This window comes from Dysidea avara, chromosome 7 (assembly GCF_963678975.1).
Source record: "Dysidea avara chromosome 7, odDysAvar1.4, whole genome shotgun sequence".
Lineage (NCBI taxonomy): Eukaryota > Metazoa > Porifera > Demospongiae > Dictyoceratida > Dysideidae > Dysidea > Dysidea avara.
Window position 1 is genome coordinate 18,739,688 of NC_089278.1, and position 18,187 is coordinate 18,757,874.

At 37.6% G+C, this 18,187-nt stretch overlaps 1 protein-coding gene across 2 annotated transcripts in view; it reads right to left on the reverse strand.

The window, feature by feature from the left end:
* LOC136259675 (uncharacterized) overlaps positions 1–18,187 on the reverse strand; it is a 131,131-nt gene that overhangs the window by 95,358 nt on the left and 17,586 nt on the right. The window contains exons 5-11 of one of the 2 annotated variants that reach the window (XM_066053177.1): positions 17,417–17,554; positions 9,907–10,044; positions 9,654–9,860; positions 3,795–3,932; positions 3,539–3,742; positions 1,151–1,294; positions 898–1,104 (exon numbers count right to left, since the gene is read on the reverse strand). In XM_066053177.1, coding sequence (XP_065909249.1) covers positions 898–1,104; positions 1,151–1,294; positions 3,539–3,742; positions 3,795–3,932; positions 9,654–9,860; positions 9,907–10,044; positions 17,417–17,554 — 1,176 coding nt within the window. The remainder of the gene's footprint in view (positions 1–897; positions 1,105–1,150; positions 1,295–3,538; positions 3,743–3,794; positions 3,933–9,653; positions 9,861–9,906; positions 10,045–17,416; positions 17,555–18,187) is intronic. The other variant, XM_066053178.1, reaches the window with a different exon arrangement.

Sequence of the window (18,187 nt, forward strand, 5' to 3'; positions counted from 1 at the left end):
GACTGGTGAACAGCGCATACCACAACAAAAGAAAGAAATTTGTTTGTTAACTTTGTTTGCAAAATAAAATTATTATAACTGGTGAACAGCGCATACCACAACAAAAGAAAGAAATGGCATTGCACTTCCCAGCTACCAACTATTGTCTGAAAAGTGAAGTATCCATTACACTTCGTTGCCAGCTATGTTCAACCTTGTTACACAGCATTAAAAATCAAAAACCGTTTGAAAAACATCCCTGCAATTAAAGTAGCCACTATGAAAAATACGGACTATTTCTCTTACTAAGGGAAGCCATCATGTGCTACTGCCAAATCAACAACCTTTGCTGTCAGCCAAGATGAATGGGACACAAAGGAGGACACTGGTATGTCCATGAAGAATACATTTTACGTACTGCAGTATGCCAAAGGCACCGCTCGGGTCGAAGTGACATCAAACAGGGAAAAATCAAGCCCGTAGCCTTAACTGTTATCAAGTTATGCTTGTCTGAAGGCACCAGTCAGTTACTCAGTCAGTAGAAAATTCCATTAAATTAAAAAAAAAATTCATAGCAACCTGTTGAAAGCGTTTCAGGTCAATCTGAAAGTTTGTTTGGGCTTAGTTTTACCTAACCAATACTGCCTCAGCATCATCAGGGAAAATTGAGGCCGGTTTTAGGGTGATGTTTTTTCATGGGCCACGCCTACACCTTTGTGGTCCCTACTATACAGCACTATGATGATTGCTAATGACTATATATTGCAAACTAGTTCACTAGAAAAGAAGTCTGCACTATGTATGCTGCAAATGGTAGAATAATATGCATACTTAAAAAATTTAGTCATGCATCAAAACAGGGTGTTTGGGTAATCCACGTGGTTACGGATTTTGGCAACAGATGTGTCAATTACTCACCATCATCATCCACTATAAATACTGTAGTTTCACCCCTAGCACCATGAGTGACTCCATCGGGTAATGTAGAAAACACAATAATAAGAGTAAAAAATTTATCAACTTCCAATATATTATCATTATTGATTGGAACACTAAACGAAGCACTGGTCTGACCAGCTGTGAATGTGACAGTGTATGGTCCAGAATCATAATCAACACCTCCTCCTGTGGGCACATTATGATTATAACTCACTGAAGAAATTAAACTCACCAAAAGCTGTATTGTTTTTATTTGACACTTGTACAGTAATATCAGTTGATGATGGGTTATTGAGAACTAGTACAGGTTGTGCTGGTCCATCATCTTCATCAACATTGTATGTTGTTTGGGTGAAAGTGACAGTGACAGCGATTCCTAAACAAATAAAATTTACTAAATATAAATCCGCTAAACAAAATGGTAGTGTGGCATGTGGTCAAGAAAGCTAACTTGTTGTAACTGTATGCTGTTAACATTTGATCAGTTAGAAACAAGTCACCCTGTAGAGAGATTAGATAGAATGAAGTCACCCTGTAGACAGTTCAGCTTCATAACAAGTTACCCCATAGAGACTTCAGCTAAATAACAAATCACAGATTCAGCTCCATATGAGTAGTCCTGTAGATAGTTCAGCTACAAACAAGTCACTCTGTAGGAAATTCAGCTAAGTGCTGGAAAGAATAATTGGTGGGAATATTAGCCTCAGGCCTACAAGTCACCTTGCAGAGAGACCAGCAGCAATCTAATAACCCTCTAGAGAGTTCACCAAGTACAGGGAGTTCAGCCACAAAATAGTTAACCCTGTAGAAATTTCCGCTACAAAGCAAGTGAGTCCATCAAGAAGTAAAAATCAGCTACAATCAAGCTACCAGAGTTCAGCTACAAAATATTACCCTGTAGAGCATTCAGCAATGTAAAAAGGTATCCTGTGGATAGTGTAACACCCTGTACAGGGCTCAGTTATGCAACAAGTCACCCTGATAGGTACACGATAATCAATTTAGTTCAAATTTATAACTAGTAAATTAAAATTATAAATTAAAAAATGAAGTAGGGATCCAAACAATAAAAAGTAGTGAAACAAGAGATGAACGATGGTAGCTATTACAGCATAGCTTGGTGGGAAATCCCTACTTTGGCATGGTATAGCAATTACTTTGCGTTCAATACCAAAGTAGGGATTTCCCACCGAGCTATGCTGTAATAGCTACCATCGTTCATCTCTTGTTCCACTACTTTTTATCACTTGGATCCCTATTTCATTTTTAAATTTATAATTTTTAATGTACTAGTTGGTTTAGTTTTTTGTTAAGGCATACAGCTAGCTATAAACATGTGACTGTTCTATTAGGGTGACAGCTGTATTAGAGTATTTCAAGTCAGCCTGCAAAGATGTGCGTTTGCCAAAAGGGGGCATGGTCATTGTGGTTTTAATAGATTATTAGAGTATCTCGAGTCAGCCTTCCAATTTAAAGGTGTGTAGTTATGGAAATACAGCTAGCATTAAAGGGGTGTGTCTCAATCAATAGATCGATAGTGCATAGACTAAAGAATGGGAGTGATCTTGTGACCTATCGTAAAAGCCATCTAGTACCGGTACCTCCGTACAGTAGCACGTAGTCTAAATAATCTTGTTGCATCTATTATGATGCTTACAGAAAGTGTTGATACGGAAAATTAACGCCTCGATATGGTTTCGTTGGATGAAGGAGAAGACAAGCAGCCTGATTCAAGATAAAAGAAAAGACAAGGCGCAGAGGGCACACACTCCTCAGAACCCCAAAAGGCACATCCCACTGGTGAGTTTACTATTGTGGCGTAAAATGGTAGCCGTGCACTGTTTCATTTAGCCTCTAGGCTTGCGACTGTGGTCAGTCAGGCAGTCAGTCAGTAAGTCAGGCAGTCAGTAAGTCAGGCAGTCAGTAAGTCAGGTAGTCAGTCTAAAATTCAAATTTTGGCAATTTTTAAAAATTCTAAATCCGGCCATCTGTTGTGTTTTATTTAATGCTATTTTATGCATTATATGAACTAGTACTATTCCGTAAAGATGATTTTCGTTTCATAAGATATCGCTAAGGTACTTTTAAAGGTGGAATTTTTGGTGGCGCATGAAAATTTCACCAGGATCTCTATTTAAACAGTACGACCGTACTGTTTGATAGTTACATGGTTGCATACAAACACTCTTTTTCTTGTTCAACCCTTCTTCTAGTGAAGGGAAAAACACATTAAAAGGAAGCCGAAAAGCTACTGGCTTTGGGGCTTGCAATTACAAAAAGAGGTGATATCTATACCAAGCTGTGAAAGTGTGCAGCCCTTCAAAAATGGGTGAAAGAGCTGTGAAATCAAAAGTGGCGGCCAAGAAATGGCTGCAATGATGCTAATGCTAATAATTTTTAATTATCACACCGTCAAAATGATTAGTATTAGACATTGTAATTGATGTCACAACTTTTCGGGGGGGCACACATATTTTACAACTTGGCTATTTTAGTGTAGATAAAAATACACACACATACATACACACACTTACATACACATACATACACACACACACACACACACAAATACACACACACACACAAATACACACACACACATACATACATACATACATACCATCATCGTCCACTATGGTCACAGTAGCTATGCCATGACTACCAGTAGTAACATTGGTTGGAAGAGAGTTTGGATCAATAGTGACACTAAAGGCCTTATTGGTTTCAAATATGCTGTTATCATTTATTAGAATACTAAATGAAGCAATGGTTTCTCCAGCAAAAAACGTGGTAATGTATGGTCCAAAGCCATAATCAACACCTCCTATGATATTATCATTACTATTAACATTTTATGACAATACCACCTTACTTACTAGTGGCAGTATTCTGAGTATCACTAGCTTGTACAATAAAATCAGTTGATGATGGGTTACTGAGAACTAGTACAAGTTGTGCTGTTCCAGCATCTTCATCAACACTGTATGATGACTGGTTGAAGGATATGGTAATAGCTGTATGTAAATGGAATAAGTATCTTTATTAGCACTGTGAATGAACATTATTCTTACTAAAACACTGCAAAAAAGTTGGTGTCATAACTGTCAAGGCTTTGCACTTGTATACTTACCAAAACAATTCACAATCAATTGATAGTGTGAGGTCTATGACATCATAAGTTCACTATACATTGAGATTTTTTCATGTAGCATACATTTTCTCATGTGTACTTAAATTTAGTAAAATAGGGCTTATGTACATGATGGGTTTTTGTTCAGCCAATCACATATACAGCCTTAGCAGTAATGGATCATTCCATACCAAATCAACAAAAAAAATCCCGAACCCTTTCAATTTTCATGAAATTTGACATAGACATGGACTCTACTAAGAAACTTTCTCACACCAAAATTTGGCCAATTCTATTGATCTCCCTTTTCGATATGACCACTCCAAGTTTACTACAAAATTCTACACTAGTTTAATAAAATGGCCATAACGTTGTCAGTGATTATCACAAAACGTTTCTGTTTAGATTTTTGGAATGCTTATTACATTCTCTTTCAAGTGATATATAATTCATTATAATTACTCAAAGGAAAAGGTAAAACCACAAAAATGTGATTTTTTCCTTTGATCTTACTTTTTTCAAAAAAATGTATTTCAATTACTTTCATTTTTTGTTCAAATATTCTTCTAATACCCTTCTTTCATGACAGCAAGTGTGAAGTTGGGATGGCAAGTAGATCATGAATTATGGCTACATATGTAATTTTACATGCTACCGGGGGTATAAGTATGAACACTACTATACCAATACAAACTTTTAAATTAAATAATTATAGTATGGAATCTCATCAGAATGTGGCCAAGTTGCAATACACATACAGTTGGAGGCATAGTATAGAAGTATCATAAGGTGATTAAACAGAAGTGTCAATACTCTCCATTTCTGAAGCTACACCAATATCCCCTATAGTCATGCATATCGATGCAGTTATGATAACAACATGATTTTAGTGCAAACACCATCAGGAGTTCATAATAGAGATTTTATGAACTCCTGATGCCATATTGTGGGAGGGTTAGTAGCAAGTTATCTTATGAAAGGTTTGACAAAATTGTGGAAAATTCACATTAACATTATGAAGTTGGAGGAGGGTAAATCATTCCTTATTCACCAAATTCACCAATTTTTCAGCTAAACTTTTCTGTTATTCTGTAGGGCATCTGTACATGTCAGCAAATACTACATAATAACAGAAAATAATGTTTGGTGGAGGAAATGTTTGGTGGAGAATTTGGTGAATAAGGAATGACTTACATTGGAACTTATCTAAGCCGGTCAAAACTTTGGGCCGGTCACTTTCAGGCAGGTGGCTGCTTTTGACAGGTGGATTAGTGTATAGATATCTCATTTGGAGAAGTTAGAGTTGGCCCTTATATGGTGGCCTTTCTTTACAGTGACTGTACCAAATCAAAACTCTCCAACTTCATAATTTTAATAGAGGTCTATTGTGAAGTTTCCACAATTCTGTCTAACCTTTCTCTTACAAAACTTATAGTATCATAAGATAATTTGCTACTAAACCCTCCCACAATATGGCATCAGGAGTTCATAAAATCTCTATTATGAACTCCTGATGGTGTTTGCACTAAAATCATGTTGTTATCATAACTGCATCGATATGCATGACTATAGGGGATATTAGTGTAGCTTCAGAAATGGAGAGTATTGACACTTCTGTTTAATCACCTTATGATACTTCTATACTATGCCTCCAACTGTATGTGTATTGCAACTTGGCCACATTCTGATGAGATTCCATACTATAATTTAATTTAAAAGTTTGTATTGGTATAGTAGTGTTCATACTTATACCGCCGGTAGCATGTAAAATTACGTATGTAGCCATAAGTCATGATCTACTTGCCATCTCAACTTCACACTTACTGTCATGAAAGAAGGGTATTAGAAGAATACTTGAACAAAAAATGAAAGTAATTGAAAAGTATCCTTTTTTCAAAAAAGTAAGATCAAAAGAAAAAGTCACATTTTTGTGGTTTTACCTTTTCCTTTGAGTAATTATAATGAATTATATATCACTTGAAAGAGAATTTAATAAGCATTCCAAAAGTCTAAACAGAAACGTTTTGTGATAATCACTGACAAAGTTATGGCCATTTTATTAAACTAGTGTATAATTTTGTAATAAACTTGGAGTGGTCATATCTTGAAGGGAGATCAATAGCCAAATTTTGGTGTGAGAAAGATTATTAGTAGAGTCCATGTCTATGCCAAATTTCATGAAAATCGAAAGGGGTCGGGATTTATTTTTGTTGATTTGGTATGGAATCACCCTAATGAATTATCTGCCATTCTTTATAAGCACACTACAAACTGAATCACATCAAATGTATTTGATCGATACAGACATTTGAAAAAGGGTTTCCACTCTGAGGTCTGGCAAACTATAACACCAATAATCCAGCTAGCTACCATATATGATAATATATGATAAGAGCAAGAATATTTCTGTTTCATTTTCATACATAAAAGGAAACAATACTTACAGGCGCTTGTTTACAAGGTCATAGTTTCTTTATTCCAATTGCCTTCTTGCTTCTGCATACAGAAAAAGGAAAAGCACTATACCTGAATGGGGTCACCAGCTCATGGTGGACATACTGAGTTCTGTAACCTGTCTCAGTGATTCATTAAGCTGTAATATATTTACTACATTTGCTTCCAAGTCAAACATCTTGTTGTTTTAACTGATTAGAACTAGCTATAGTTCAAACACTATTCAACATAGTTGGCTAGAACATTAGTAGTCTGTTCCTTTGATACACTTAATTAAGTCAGAGAAGCAATAAAATATCAAGTGTGAACATGATGGGAATTTGCTCAACTGTATATATGCTGAGCTGGGAACATATGTGACTGGATTTTGGAAAAACGATCCAAATCGCACATTAGAAGTTTCGAGATAAACGGTTTTAAAGAATTGAAGCCAGCATAACTCTCCAAGGATAGCAAGCACGCGTATGAAATTTACACAAAAGATGCATCAATCTGTTACCTTTCAAGCCACTTCCAGTACTTGTAGCTGCTTGTACAGTTTCCCGACAAATAAGATAGAAAATCTGAGCAGTTGGACGAGCGAAGTAGTATCACGAGTGCTCACAAAGGGGTGGAGGCTGGGGGGTGGCGGGGAGAGCAAAAGGTGGGCTTCAAAATGGAGGCAGACCACGATTGGAGTCCAGACACGAGATTACAGGGCTGTGCTGGCTCCTTAGTGGCTGATATGTAGCAAAATCTACAGAGAACACGTCTGGCCAACATTATAAGGCTGTCCACCAGTAAACCACTGATCCTTGCCAAGCCAGGTCCTTCACAAGGCCTGAAACCGCCATTTGGGCACTCCACACCACCCAGAAAAGACGTCCATTAAAACCAGCCTCGTGTAGTTTGAGTAGTGCTGAGGGTCAAAACTTGTAGTACGATAGTGTAGCTATCCACTGGTGGTGTTAGTTTGATTTTGCCTGATGTGCGATTTGGTTCGGTTCTGTAAAATCTGGTCACATATAAATTATTTCTGGAGCATCACATGAGATCACGTGACCTGCCAAGAATCCTGGAGCAGTGGAAAGAAGTCTGGTCAGTGTGTGGTGGCTAGCACTGGTCATGGAGTGATTCCAAAGTATGTTTTTGTGTGTTTGGCTCCTTTACAGCTAGATGAGTGTTATATAATAATAATATGTGACTGGATTTTGGAAAACGATCCAAATCGCACATTAGAAGTTTCGAGATAAACAGTTTTAAAGAATTGAAGCCAGCATAACTCTCCAAGGATAGCAAGCACACGTATGAAATTTACACAAAAGATGCATCAATCTGTTACCTTTCAAGCCACTTCCAGTACTTGTAGCTGCTTGTACAGTTTCCCGACAAATAAGATAGAAAATCTGAGCAGTTGGACGAGCGAAGTAGTATCACGAGTGCTCACAAAGGGGTGGAGGCTGGGGGTGGCGGGGAGGGCAAAAGATGGGCTTCAAAATGGAGGCAGACCACGATTGGAGTCAAGACATGAGATTACAGGGCTGTGCTGGCTCCTTAGTGGCTGATATGTAGCAAAATCTACAGAGAACACGTCTGGCCAACATTATAAGGCTGTCCACCAGTAAACCACTGATCCTTGCCAAGCCAGGTCCTTCACAAGGCCTGAAACCACCATTTGGGCACTCCACGCCACCCAGAAAAGACGTCCATTAAAACCAGCCTCGTGTAGTTTGAGTAGTGCTGAGAGTCAAAACTTGTAGTACGATAGTGTAGCTATCCACTGGTGGTGTTAGTTTGATTTTGCCTGATGTGCGATTTGGTTTGGTTCTGTAAAATCTGGTCACATATGCACATCATAAATACCATTGTGAAACATTCAGTGACTGTACATTTCTGTATGATTGTGTTTCTGTGTGTGTGTGTGCATGCATGTGCAAGTGCATACATGTGCATGCCTAGTTTTCACAATACATTCTAAAGGCCTCATTACCCAGTAAGGCACTTTTTACAATCATTTATACTACAAGTACACAAAAAATTGGAATTTTCAACTAGAGTAGAGACCATAGCACATCAATAAAAAGTACTGTAACAAGCTGGAGTAGTACACGATATTAAATCACAGTAAAACAATAAGAAGTGTTATATCCCTACCGTGCATTTCCATTATGGTATCTTGAGCCCAGTAGGGATATAACACTCTTTATTGTTTTACTGTGATTTAATATCGTGCACTACTCCAGCTTGTTACAGTACTTTTTATCGATGTGCTATGCTAGTTGAAAATTCCAAATTTTTGTGAATTTGTTTGTTAACTTTGTTTGCAAAATAAAATTATTATAACTGGTGAACAGCGCATACCACAACAAAAGAAAGAAATGGCATTGCACTTTCCAGCTACCAACTATTGTCTGAAAAGTGAAGTATCCATTACACTTCGTTGCCAACTATGTTCAACCTTGTTACACAGTATTACAAATCAAAAACCGTTTGAAAAACATCTCTGCAATTAAAGTAGCCACTATGAAAAATACGGACTATTTCCCTAACTAAGGGAAGCCATCATGTGCTACTGCCAAATCGACAACCTTTGCTGTCAGCCAAAATGAATGGGACACAAAGGAGGACACTGGTATGTCCATGAAGAATACATTTTACGTACTGCAGTATGCCAAAGGCACCTCTCGGGTCGAAGTGACATCAAACAGGGAAAAATCAAGCCCGTAGCCTTAGCTGTTATCAAGTTATGCTTGTCTGAAGGCACCAGTCAGTTACTCAGTCAGTAGAAAATTCCATTAAATTAAAAAAAAAATTCATAGCAACCTGTTGAAAGCGTTTCAGGTCAATCTGAAAGTTTGTTTGGGCTTAGTTTTACCTAACCAATACTGCCTCAGCATCATCAAGGAAAATTGAGGCTGGTTTTAGGGTGATGTTTTTTCATGGGCCACGCCTACACCTTTGTGGTCCCTACTATACAGCACTATCATACTGTATGATGATTGCTAATGACTATATATTGCAAACTAGTTCACTGGAAAGGAAGTCTGCACTATGTATGCTGCAAATGGTAGAAGAATATGCATACTTAAAAAATTTAGTCATGCATCAAAACAGGGTGTTTGGGTAATCCACGTGGTTACGGATTTTGGCAACAGATGTGTCAATTACTCACCATCATCATCCACTATAAATACTGTAGTTTCACCCCTAGCACCATGAGTGACTCCATCAGGTAATGTAGAAAACACAATAGTAAGAGTAAAAAATTTATCAACTTCCAATATATTATCATTATTGATTGGAACACTAAACGAAGCACTGGTCTGACCAGCTGTGAATGTGACAGTGTATGGTCCAGAATCATAATCAACACCTCCTCCTGTGGGCACATTATGATTATAACTCACTGAAGAAATTAAACTCACCAAAAGCTGTATTGTTTTTATTTAACACTTGTAAAGTAATATCAGTTGATGATGGGTTATTGAGAACTAGTACAGGTTGTGCTGGTCCATCATCTTCATCAACATTGTATGTTGTTTGGGTGAAAGTGATAGTGATTCCTAAACAAATAAAATTTACTAAATATAAATCTGCTAAACAAAATGGTAGTGTGGCATGTGATCAAGAAAGCTAACTTGTTGTAACTGTATGCTGTTAACATTTGATCAGTTAGAAACAAGTCACCCTGTAGAGAGATCAGCTTGAAACAAATCACCCTGTAAAAAGGATTAGTTAGAAACAAGTCACCCTGTAGAGAGATTAGATAGAATGATGTCACCCTGTAGAGAGTTCAGCTAGAAATAAGTCACCCTGGAGAGAGATCAGCAAGAAACAAGTCACCCTATCAAAAATCAGCTAGAAACAAAGCACGCTGTAGAGAGATCAGCTAGAAAAAATCACTCTGTAGAGAGATCAGCTGGAAACAAGGCACCCTGACGAAATATACTTTTCAAGTCAGAGTCCAGCTACAAACAAATCTATCAGTAGAGCGATCAGCTAGAAACAAATTACCCTGTAGAGAGATCAACTAGAAACAAGTGACCCTGCAAAGAGTTCAACTATTTTTCAAGTCACCCTGTAGAGAGATCAGCTAGAAACAAGAAACCCTGTAGAGAGATCAGCTCAAAACAAATCACTCTGTATAGAGATCAGGTAGAAATAAGTCACCCTGTAGAGAGTTCAGCTAGAAAGAAGTCACCCTGTAGAGAAACCAGCTAGAAACAACTCACCCTGTAGAGAGATCAGCTAGAAACAACTCACCCTGTAGAGAGATCAGATACATTTCAAATCACCCTGTAGAGAGATCAGATACATTTCAAATCACCCTGTAGATAGATCAGCTCAAAACAAATCACTGTGTAGAGAGATCAGTTAGAAATAAGTCACCCTGTAGAGAGACCAGCTTGAAACTAATTACCCTGTAGAGAGATCACCTGAAACAAGTCACTCTGTAGAGACTTCAGCTAGAGAACATGTCACCCCATAGAGAGATCAGTTACATAACAAGTCACCCTGTGGAGAGTTAACCTATACAAGAACATAGAAAGTTCAGCTATCTAGCAATTCTTTCTGTAGAGAGTTTGTTAGGTTACAAGTCACTCTGTGGTAAGTTCAACTACACACCATTCACCATGTAGTCAAAGAGTACAGCTACAGTATGAGTCTTCCTATAGAAATATTTCAGCTACATACACATTTCCTTGTAGATCATTCAGCTGCAAACAGTTCAACCTATGTGACTTTAATTTTATCACCAATCAACACAATTGTAAATTATTAAATGATATTGCCTAAATGTACATGTAGTTAAACAAATCATTAAAATCTTCTTCCTCATAATAATCTTTTCCCTGTAGTAAAGAAAATACAAGTTAAAAATAAATACCTAAAGCTGGCCATAGGCTGGCTTTAGGTATGAAATTACAAAAGAAGTGATATCTAATCAAAAAACAGCCAAGCTGTAAAAAAGGATGCTGCATGTCTCCAAAAATGGCAGGGTGAAAAAAGATATGAAATCAAAGGTAGTGGCCAAGAAATGGCTGTTAATGGCAAAATTTTTAATAACGACAATTCAGTTGAATTTGGTGCCGGATCGGAGGAGGCAATGCAAATTCACCTGAATTGTTGTTATTAAAATTTTTGCCATTAACCTACCATCACAGCCATTTCTTGGCCACCACCTTTGATTTTTTTGCCACTAATGCATTTGTTCACATGAGTGTGTATAGACAAATAGTATATATGTGACCCGGTCTGCGAAAAGGGCTCTTATAGCCTTTCCAATTGCATATATATGGTAACCCATAACTTGACTGGTGAATATGGTACAAGCCTACAATTTGGTCACTCAACAACCCTAACCTGGCAGTAGCTGTGGGTGTAATTACATGGTGATAGCTTTAGTAGATTAGGAGTTATGATTAGCCAAACATGGATAATTGGAAAGGCTATAAGAGCCCTTTTCGCAGACCGGGTCACATATGTAGATACATAAAATAGGTACACAAAAACAATTTCAGGCTTACCCACAGACAGCCACATGTGCCTGGTTTTAAAATTTTATTTTATAATACACAAGTACATAATTTAATCGCCATCACATTTCAGTATATGTAAAGACAAAACTAGCTTATTTGTAAAGTATCTAGTTATTAAGAAAGTCGTGAAAGACTTTTCACAAAAAACCGACTCATTTTCATTACCTTTGACCTCAAACAAACCAGCTGAAAATCACTCTGTATAGGATTGTAATAAACACAACAGAGGTATATTGTCAAAGCAAACATGTGTATTGTGCAAGTGAGCAAAATAAAAGAGTGTTCGGCATTGTCTACGGAATTTGATTACATCACTACTACTAACATAATGACAACCACAAGAATGTTATGAGATCATAAATCATAAAATCAGGTTGTCAGCTTTGTGCACAAGCACATTCTACCAATAGCAAACAGTGTTCTAATGTTCCTTACATCCCAGTGCGTGGGAGTATCAAAGCGCCGCGCTGTGTTATAACTACCATACAGCTAGACAGAGTGGCACTGCTACTGTACGATATATTAGTTATCACCCAGTGATAACTAACTTATCACCCTGTTGCGGAGCCACTCAGTCTCTTTTGTGACATCGTAATAACTGCGAATGGCATTGTTTACCAATGGAACAAAGAGCCAAATAAGGAAATATTGATACAAAACACACCAATACAGCACTTAAAACTAGCTAAATCTTACAAGAAAACTGTTAATCCTTTACACAATAACACTACAAGTTACCAATACGACAGTTTAACAAATGTCAAGAATAGTCTGTGACGATTTTTGCTCCAGCAATCACTCCCAACGGTCACTATGGTGAAGAACTAACTTTCTCTAGCTTCATCGTTCTATCTCGGACTATGGTAGCCACTTGTTGGTATTTATTTTTCTCTTGCACACCACACGACACCACCATACCAACTTCTGACGAAGGCGAATCGTACCTGGAACCGCTGCTTCATAACACCGCCCTTCGCTACAGTTTGTAGGCAGTATGTAAGGTCTCTCTTGTGGCTACGAAGTAGAATCTCCACACAATTCGGACGAAATCTTGAGCACAGTGACAGGAACTCAAACCGGAACTTAATTTACTATCCGTAAACTTCTGCGCACTCCTGCACACTGGGATATAAAATAGTTATATCCCGTATACTCGGATGATATCATTGTTATTACACTCGTCCTCGGCTCCGCCTTGGACTCGTGTAATAACAATGATATCACCCTCGTACCGGGATATAACTATTACTTATAGTACATCGTTAATCAGTTTATAATTGAAGCAACAAACATTAGGCTAATTTTCAGGTGCTTTTACAACTACACATGTGCCATCACACACATGTAACCTATTCATCTAACAGAAAATTACACTACAACTTTGTATCATACCTCTTACCTTTCCCTCCCTTCCCTTGTGTAGACTACATAGTTATTGTTTTTATAATCTCTTCAGTATGCTGATAAACACCATGGATGAACAGGCAATTACATAACATTATGTGCAATAGTGCACAAAGGATTTAGGTACCCATGTTATCGTGGCATGCTCATTTCATGATACATGCAGTGGTTGGTTTAAATTTAAATGAAGATTGCGACAGTTTACTGCACTCTGCAAGAACTTCTAACTTGACAAACTTTTCAAACATGCATTTAGCAATTTTTCCAACTACGGCTGTAAAAAGATCTTGATACACAAACCTTATCACTATCAAGTAGCAATTAATGGGGTAATTTCCTGTAATTAATTTGATACAATACATTGGAAGAAGGCAACATATACAACAATGCATGTGCAGTATTCTGTGGTCAGCACAACAGCATGTTATCACAATCTCAGATGGGCAAAGCACACAGAAATTCTCGTTTAAGGTGGCGGTTACCTGGAAGTCGTGGTTTTGAAGCCATTGCAAATGAAGCCATATGTTCTGCCACAAAAATTCATTTATTGCATCATGTGATTAGTGTTTACGTAATAATTAAAATGGCAGCTGCGCGTACTAAGGCCCATTGCCTTGTAACAAGAAGAAATTTGTTACTATTGTGCGAGTATTATTAAAGAAGACATTCACTAAAGTAAGTAGAGTAGTTTAGAAGCTTTGTTTACGGGGATTCGGGTGGTTCGCGCGAAACTTAGGCGGTATACGTCATTTGTGGTTTTGTATGGTATACTAAAGTGTTAGTACAACTTTCTGTGTCAGTTTTTCTTGTATACTAGTGAGGGAGACCTCTGTATTAGCGTAAAATAAGTGATTGCTTATTGTAGCAGGGCCGCATGACGAGAAAAAAAGATTTTGTACTGCCTGTTGATGGTACAGCACAGCAGGTTTTATGTCCCTTTGCGGTGGCCAAAAGGGTTTCAAAATCCCATAGCTGTGTTTCAACCTGGCATAGGCTGAAGTTGTGTTGATTGTGCCCTGCTTATGCTGCTAAAGAATAGATTAAATGTTTTACTTCGCCATAATGTGCAACAAACTTTGCGTAAACTGACGCCGAAAATATTTTTGTACGCTCTTACAATTGGCTCTATAGCATTATAATTCAGCATCTAATGGCTGTACAAATTATCAAGTAGGTAGAGGAAGAGCTGGTCTATGATGTAACGGTGTTTGCTTTCGCGTAGCTCTACAAATGTGTTCACAACTGAATTTTAAAAATATCCTTCAAACCGGAAATTGTGAGATAACCACCACCTTAAGCAGCATATTTCTATCCACTAAGCCACTTTTGTCAGTTATCCACCTTCTTTAAAAGTTTTACTTTACGTATATGTTAAAGCATAGCTGCAAATGCTATATAAAAAATAAAGCACTTGGCACTTGGCCGAGATGCTAATACAGTACTGAGCTTCACCTCATCCTTTATTAACATCAAGGCCAAGCGTCGAGTGCTTTATTTTTCATATAGCACAAGCAAGGCTATGCTTTAAATGATATATGGAACTTCCTAGTCGTGTAGCTTCACCATACACCAGGACTCGTAATTAACACACAATGCACGAACTATTAGTAGCCTGAATGCACACAAATTAGTTAAACAAAGTAACGCACGTGTAGTTCACCATAGTTTGGCAAGGTAAACGTTCATGGTGTATTTTGGCAGGTTTTGCTCGCAACCCACAATCGATTCTATTGTGAGTCACATGGTGAAATATTTCTGTGATATCTCCAGAACTTGTCCGTTTATATTAACAAATGTAACAGCAACGTTGCCTTCTCCCACCCATCACCGAAGCATTTAGGTATGTCTATAAAAGCAATCCAGTGGTAGAACTTGTATTGGCTGGGGTCATTGATCACTCAGCGCAGCAAGGCTATCAGCCTTCACCGGCTTGGGTGATTAGTCGTACTGGCGTGAACCCGCAGGCTATTAGCCTGCACTAGAGCAGGTGGGAAACTGTACTCTATTTCCCACAAAGAGTGCTTTAGAGTGCTTTATTGCACCACAAAGAGTGCTTTATTCGTTCAATAAAGCACTCTTTGCGGTGCAATAAAGCACTCTTTGTGGTCGATGAAGCACTGTTGGCCGGCTGAGAGTTTAAAGTACACTTTTTCCTTTGATCTCGCCCACGCAAAGTTCTATAAAAATAGTTTATCTATTTTGTGGATATAAGCAATCCACAACATTCAAGCTGCAAAAAAAGAATGCATGCAGCCATCAGAAAAACAGGTTAGTTTGATTAAGATGTGATATGCAAAAGTCAATAAATTTGTAACAATATCACTGCAGTCATTTTCTGGTTTCTTTTTTTCAAGCTACTTTGATGGCTTTACGTTTTGGGCACATTTTGGCTACTATGGATTATACCAAACTGTGAAAAAGTATAGCCCCTTAAAAGCTAGTGTGATCGAATTATTAACATCATTTAGTCATTTCTTGGCCTATACCTTTAAATCCACAAGTTTTTTTTTTTTTTTTTTTTGAATGTAAATTTAAAAGTGAAGTAGGGATCTACGCAACAAAAAGTAGTGAAACAAAAGATGAATGATGGTATTACAGCATAGCTCAGTGGGAAACTCTCTACTTTTGCATTGAGCAAAATAATTGTTATAGCTAATGTGCCACCAAAGTAAGGACTTTCCCACTGAGCTATACTGTTTCATCTCTTGTTTCACTACTTTTTGTTGCATAGATCTCTACTTCACTTTTAATTTTACATTTTAAAAAATACTAGTTTGTTTAGTTTTTAATTGTAGCACAGCTAATTACAATGTAACTTATGACTGTTCTATTAGAATATCATGCACAATTGTTGTATTAGAGTGAATGTTGTATTAGAGTATATCTTGAGTCTGCCAAGAGATGTGCAGCTAGCTAAATCAATAAGGGGTGCGGTCATTTTGTTTACTGTTAAGTAAACAGCTAGATTGTTAAGAGGTGCGGTCTCCATACTCTATCACTATTACTCTACCTAGATCTTTAATTAAAGGGCGTGGTTGTGAATTTATCACGAACAGGATCCCAATCATGAACTTACACATATCTAGTCTTATAGTAGAGCCAGGGCTGAAGCGCTTCCAAAATCCAGCTCTGAAATAATTCCATGGCATCTATATCATGTTGCTGAAAGAATGTGTTGATACGGGATGAAGAAGACAAGCAGCCTGATTGAAGGTAAAAGAAAAGACAAGACGCAGAGGGCCTACACTTGTTGGAACCCCAAAAGGAACATCTCACTGTTGAGTTTGTTATTGTGGCGTAAAATGGTGGCCGTGTGGTACTTTGTTTGGCCTCTAGCCTTGCAACTGTGGTCAGTGAATGAAGCAGTGTGTGAGGCAGTGAGACTAAAATTCAAGTTTTGGCAATTTTTAAAAATTCTATATCCGGCCACCTGTAAGTATTTTGGTACATTTAATGCTGTTTTATGTATTATATGGACTAGTACTATTCTGTAAAGGTGATTTGTGTTACGTAAAATCTCTCTAGGATGATTTTTAAAGGTGGAATTTTGGGCAGCGCACAAAATTTTCAAGCCAATCCCTACTTAAACGGCATGGTGGTACTGTACCTTTTAATAATGCTTTCACCTTAGCTTTTTTAAGAGCACACCTTTCTTCACAGCTTGGTTTTTATAGATATCACTTTATTTGTATCTGTAAAGCCCCAAAGCTGGCCTGCAACTAGCTTTGCAGCTTGCTTACTACTATATTATAAAGTACAGATCAATCGGAAATGCTTCCACCAGTAAATAACTATAGTCTACTACTGTCTCAAATACATACATACCTATACACCACATGCATACCACATGGATTATTTCCAAGATTATTAAATTTCCACAGCCAGTGTATATATATACAATTGCAGTAGCCATGTTATTTCTTTTTTCAGATACGAAAACATAATGGCTATCAAGAGAAAGAAGAGCTTGATATTGCGGTATTCTCCCTACCTGTACGCCTTGTTCTCTCTTTTCGGAATTCCATAATTTTCTGTTCACTGACATAATCTGGTTCATTATACACTGTAGCTCGTCGCATCAAAGTTTTTTGTAACACATAAGGATAAATATACTTTCCATCATTTTGTCCTACATAAATAACAAACATAATTAATATTAAATAACAATCATTGAAGGGAGAAAATATGAATGGTATGAATTTAATAACTACATATCAAGACACACGATAGTGTGTCGTGCGGCCCAAGAAGCCGGCGCGCCACACCGTGAGTATATTGACAGGAAGAAAGAAAACGTCATTTTCATACTTTTGTATCTCGGTGATGGCTTATCCGATTGAAACCAAATTTGCTGCAGAGTTGCCCGCCAGCTAGGGGAGTCTACATTCCAAATTTGAAGGAAATCACTCAAGTCATTTCCGAGATATGAGCGGCCAAAGTTTTGTTTTTTTTTCTTCGTTTTTTTTCTTCTTCTTCGTCTTTTCGCACACTTGTAAAAATTGCTATAAAACGCAAACGCGTACTCCGATCGCCTTGAAATTTGGCACACAGAAAGGGAGTCCAAAGGCGCATCCTAGCATCAAATTTGGTGCAAATCCGATGAATGGTTCAGGAGTTATGACCGATTATTCGCGTAAAACAAGATCGATTTGTTGTCACGCCTACAGGGTAAACCGCTTCATGGAATGAGCTGAAAATTGCTACGTAGATGGAGTAACCATCGTAGGAGTGCCTTTTGGTAGTTTGAAAGGAATCGAGATTA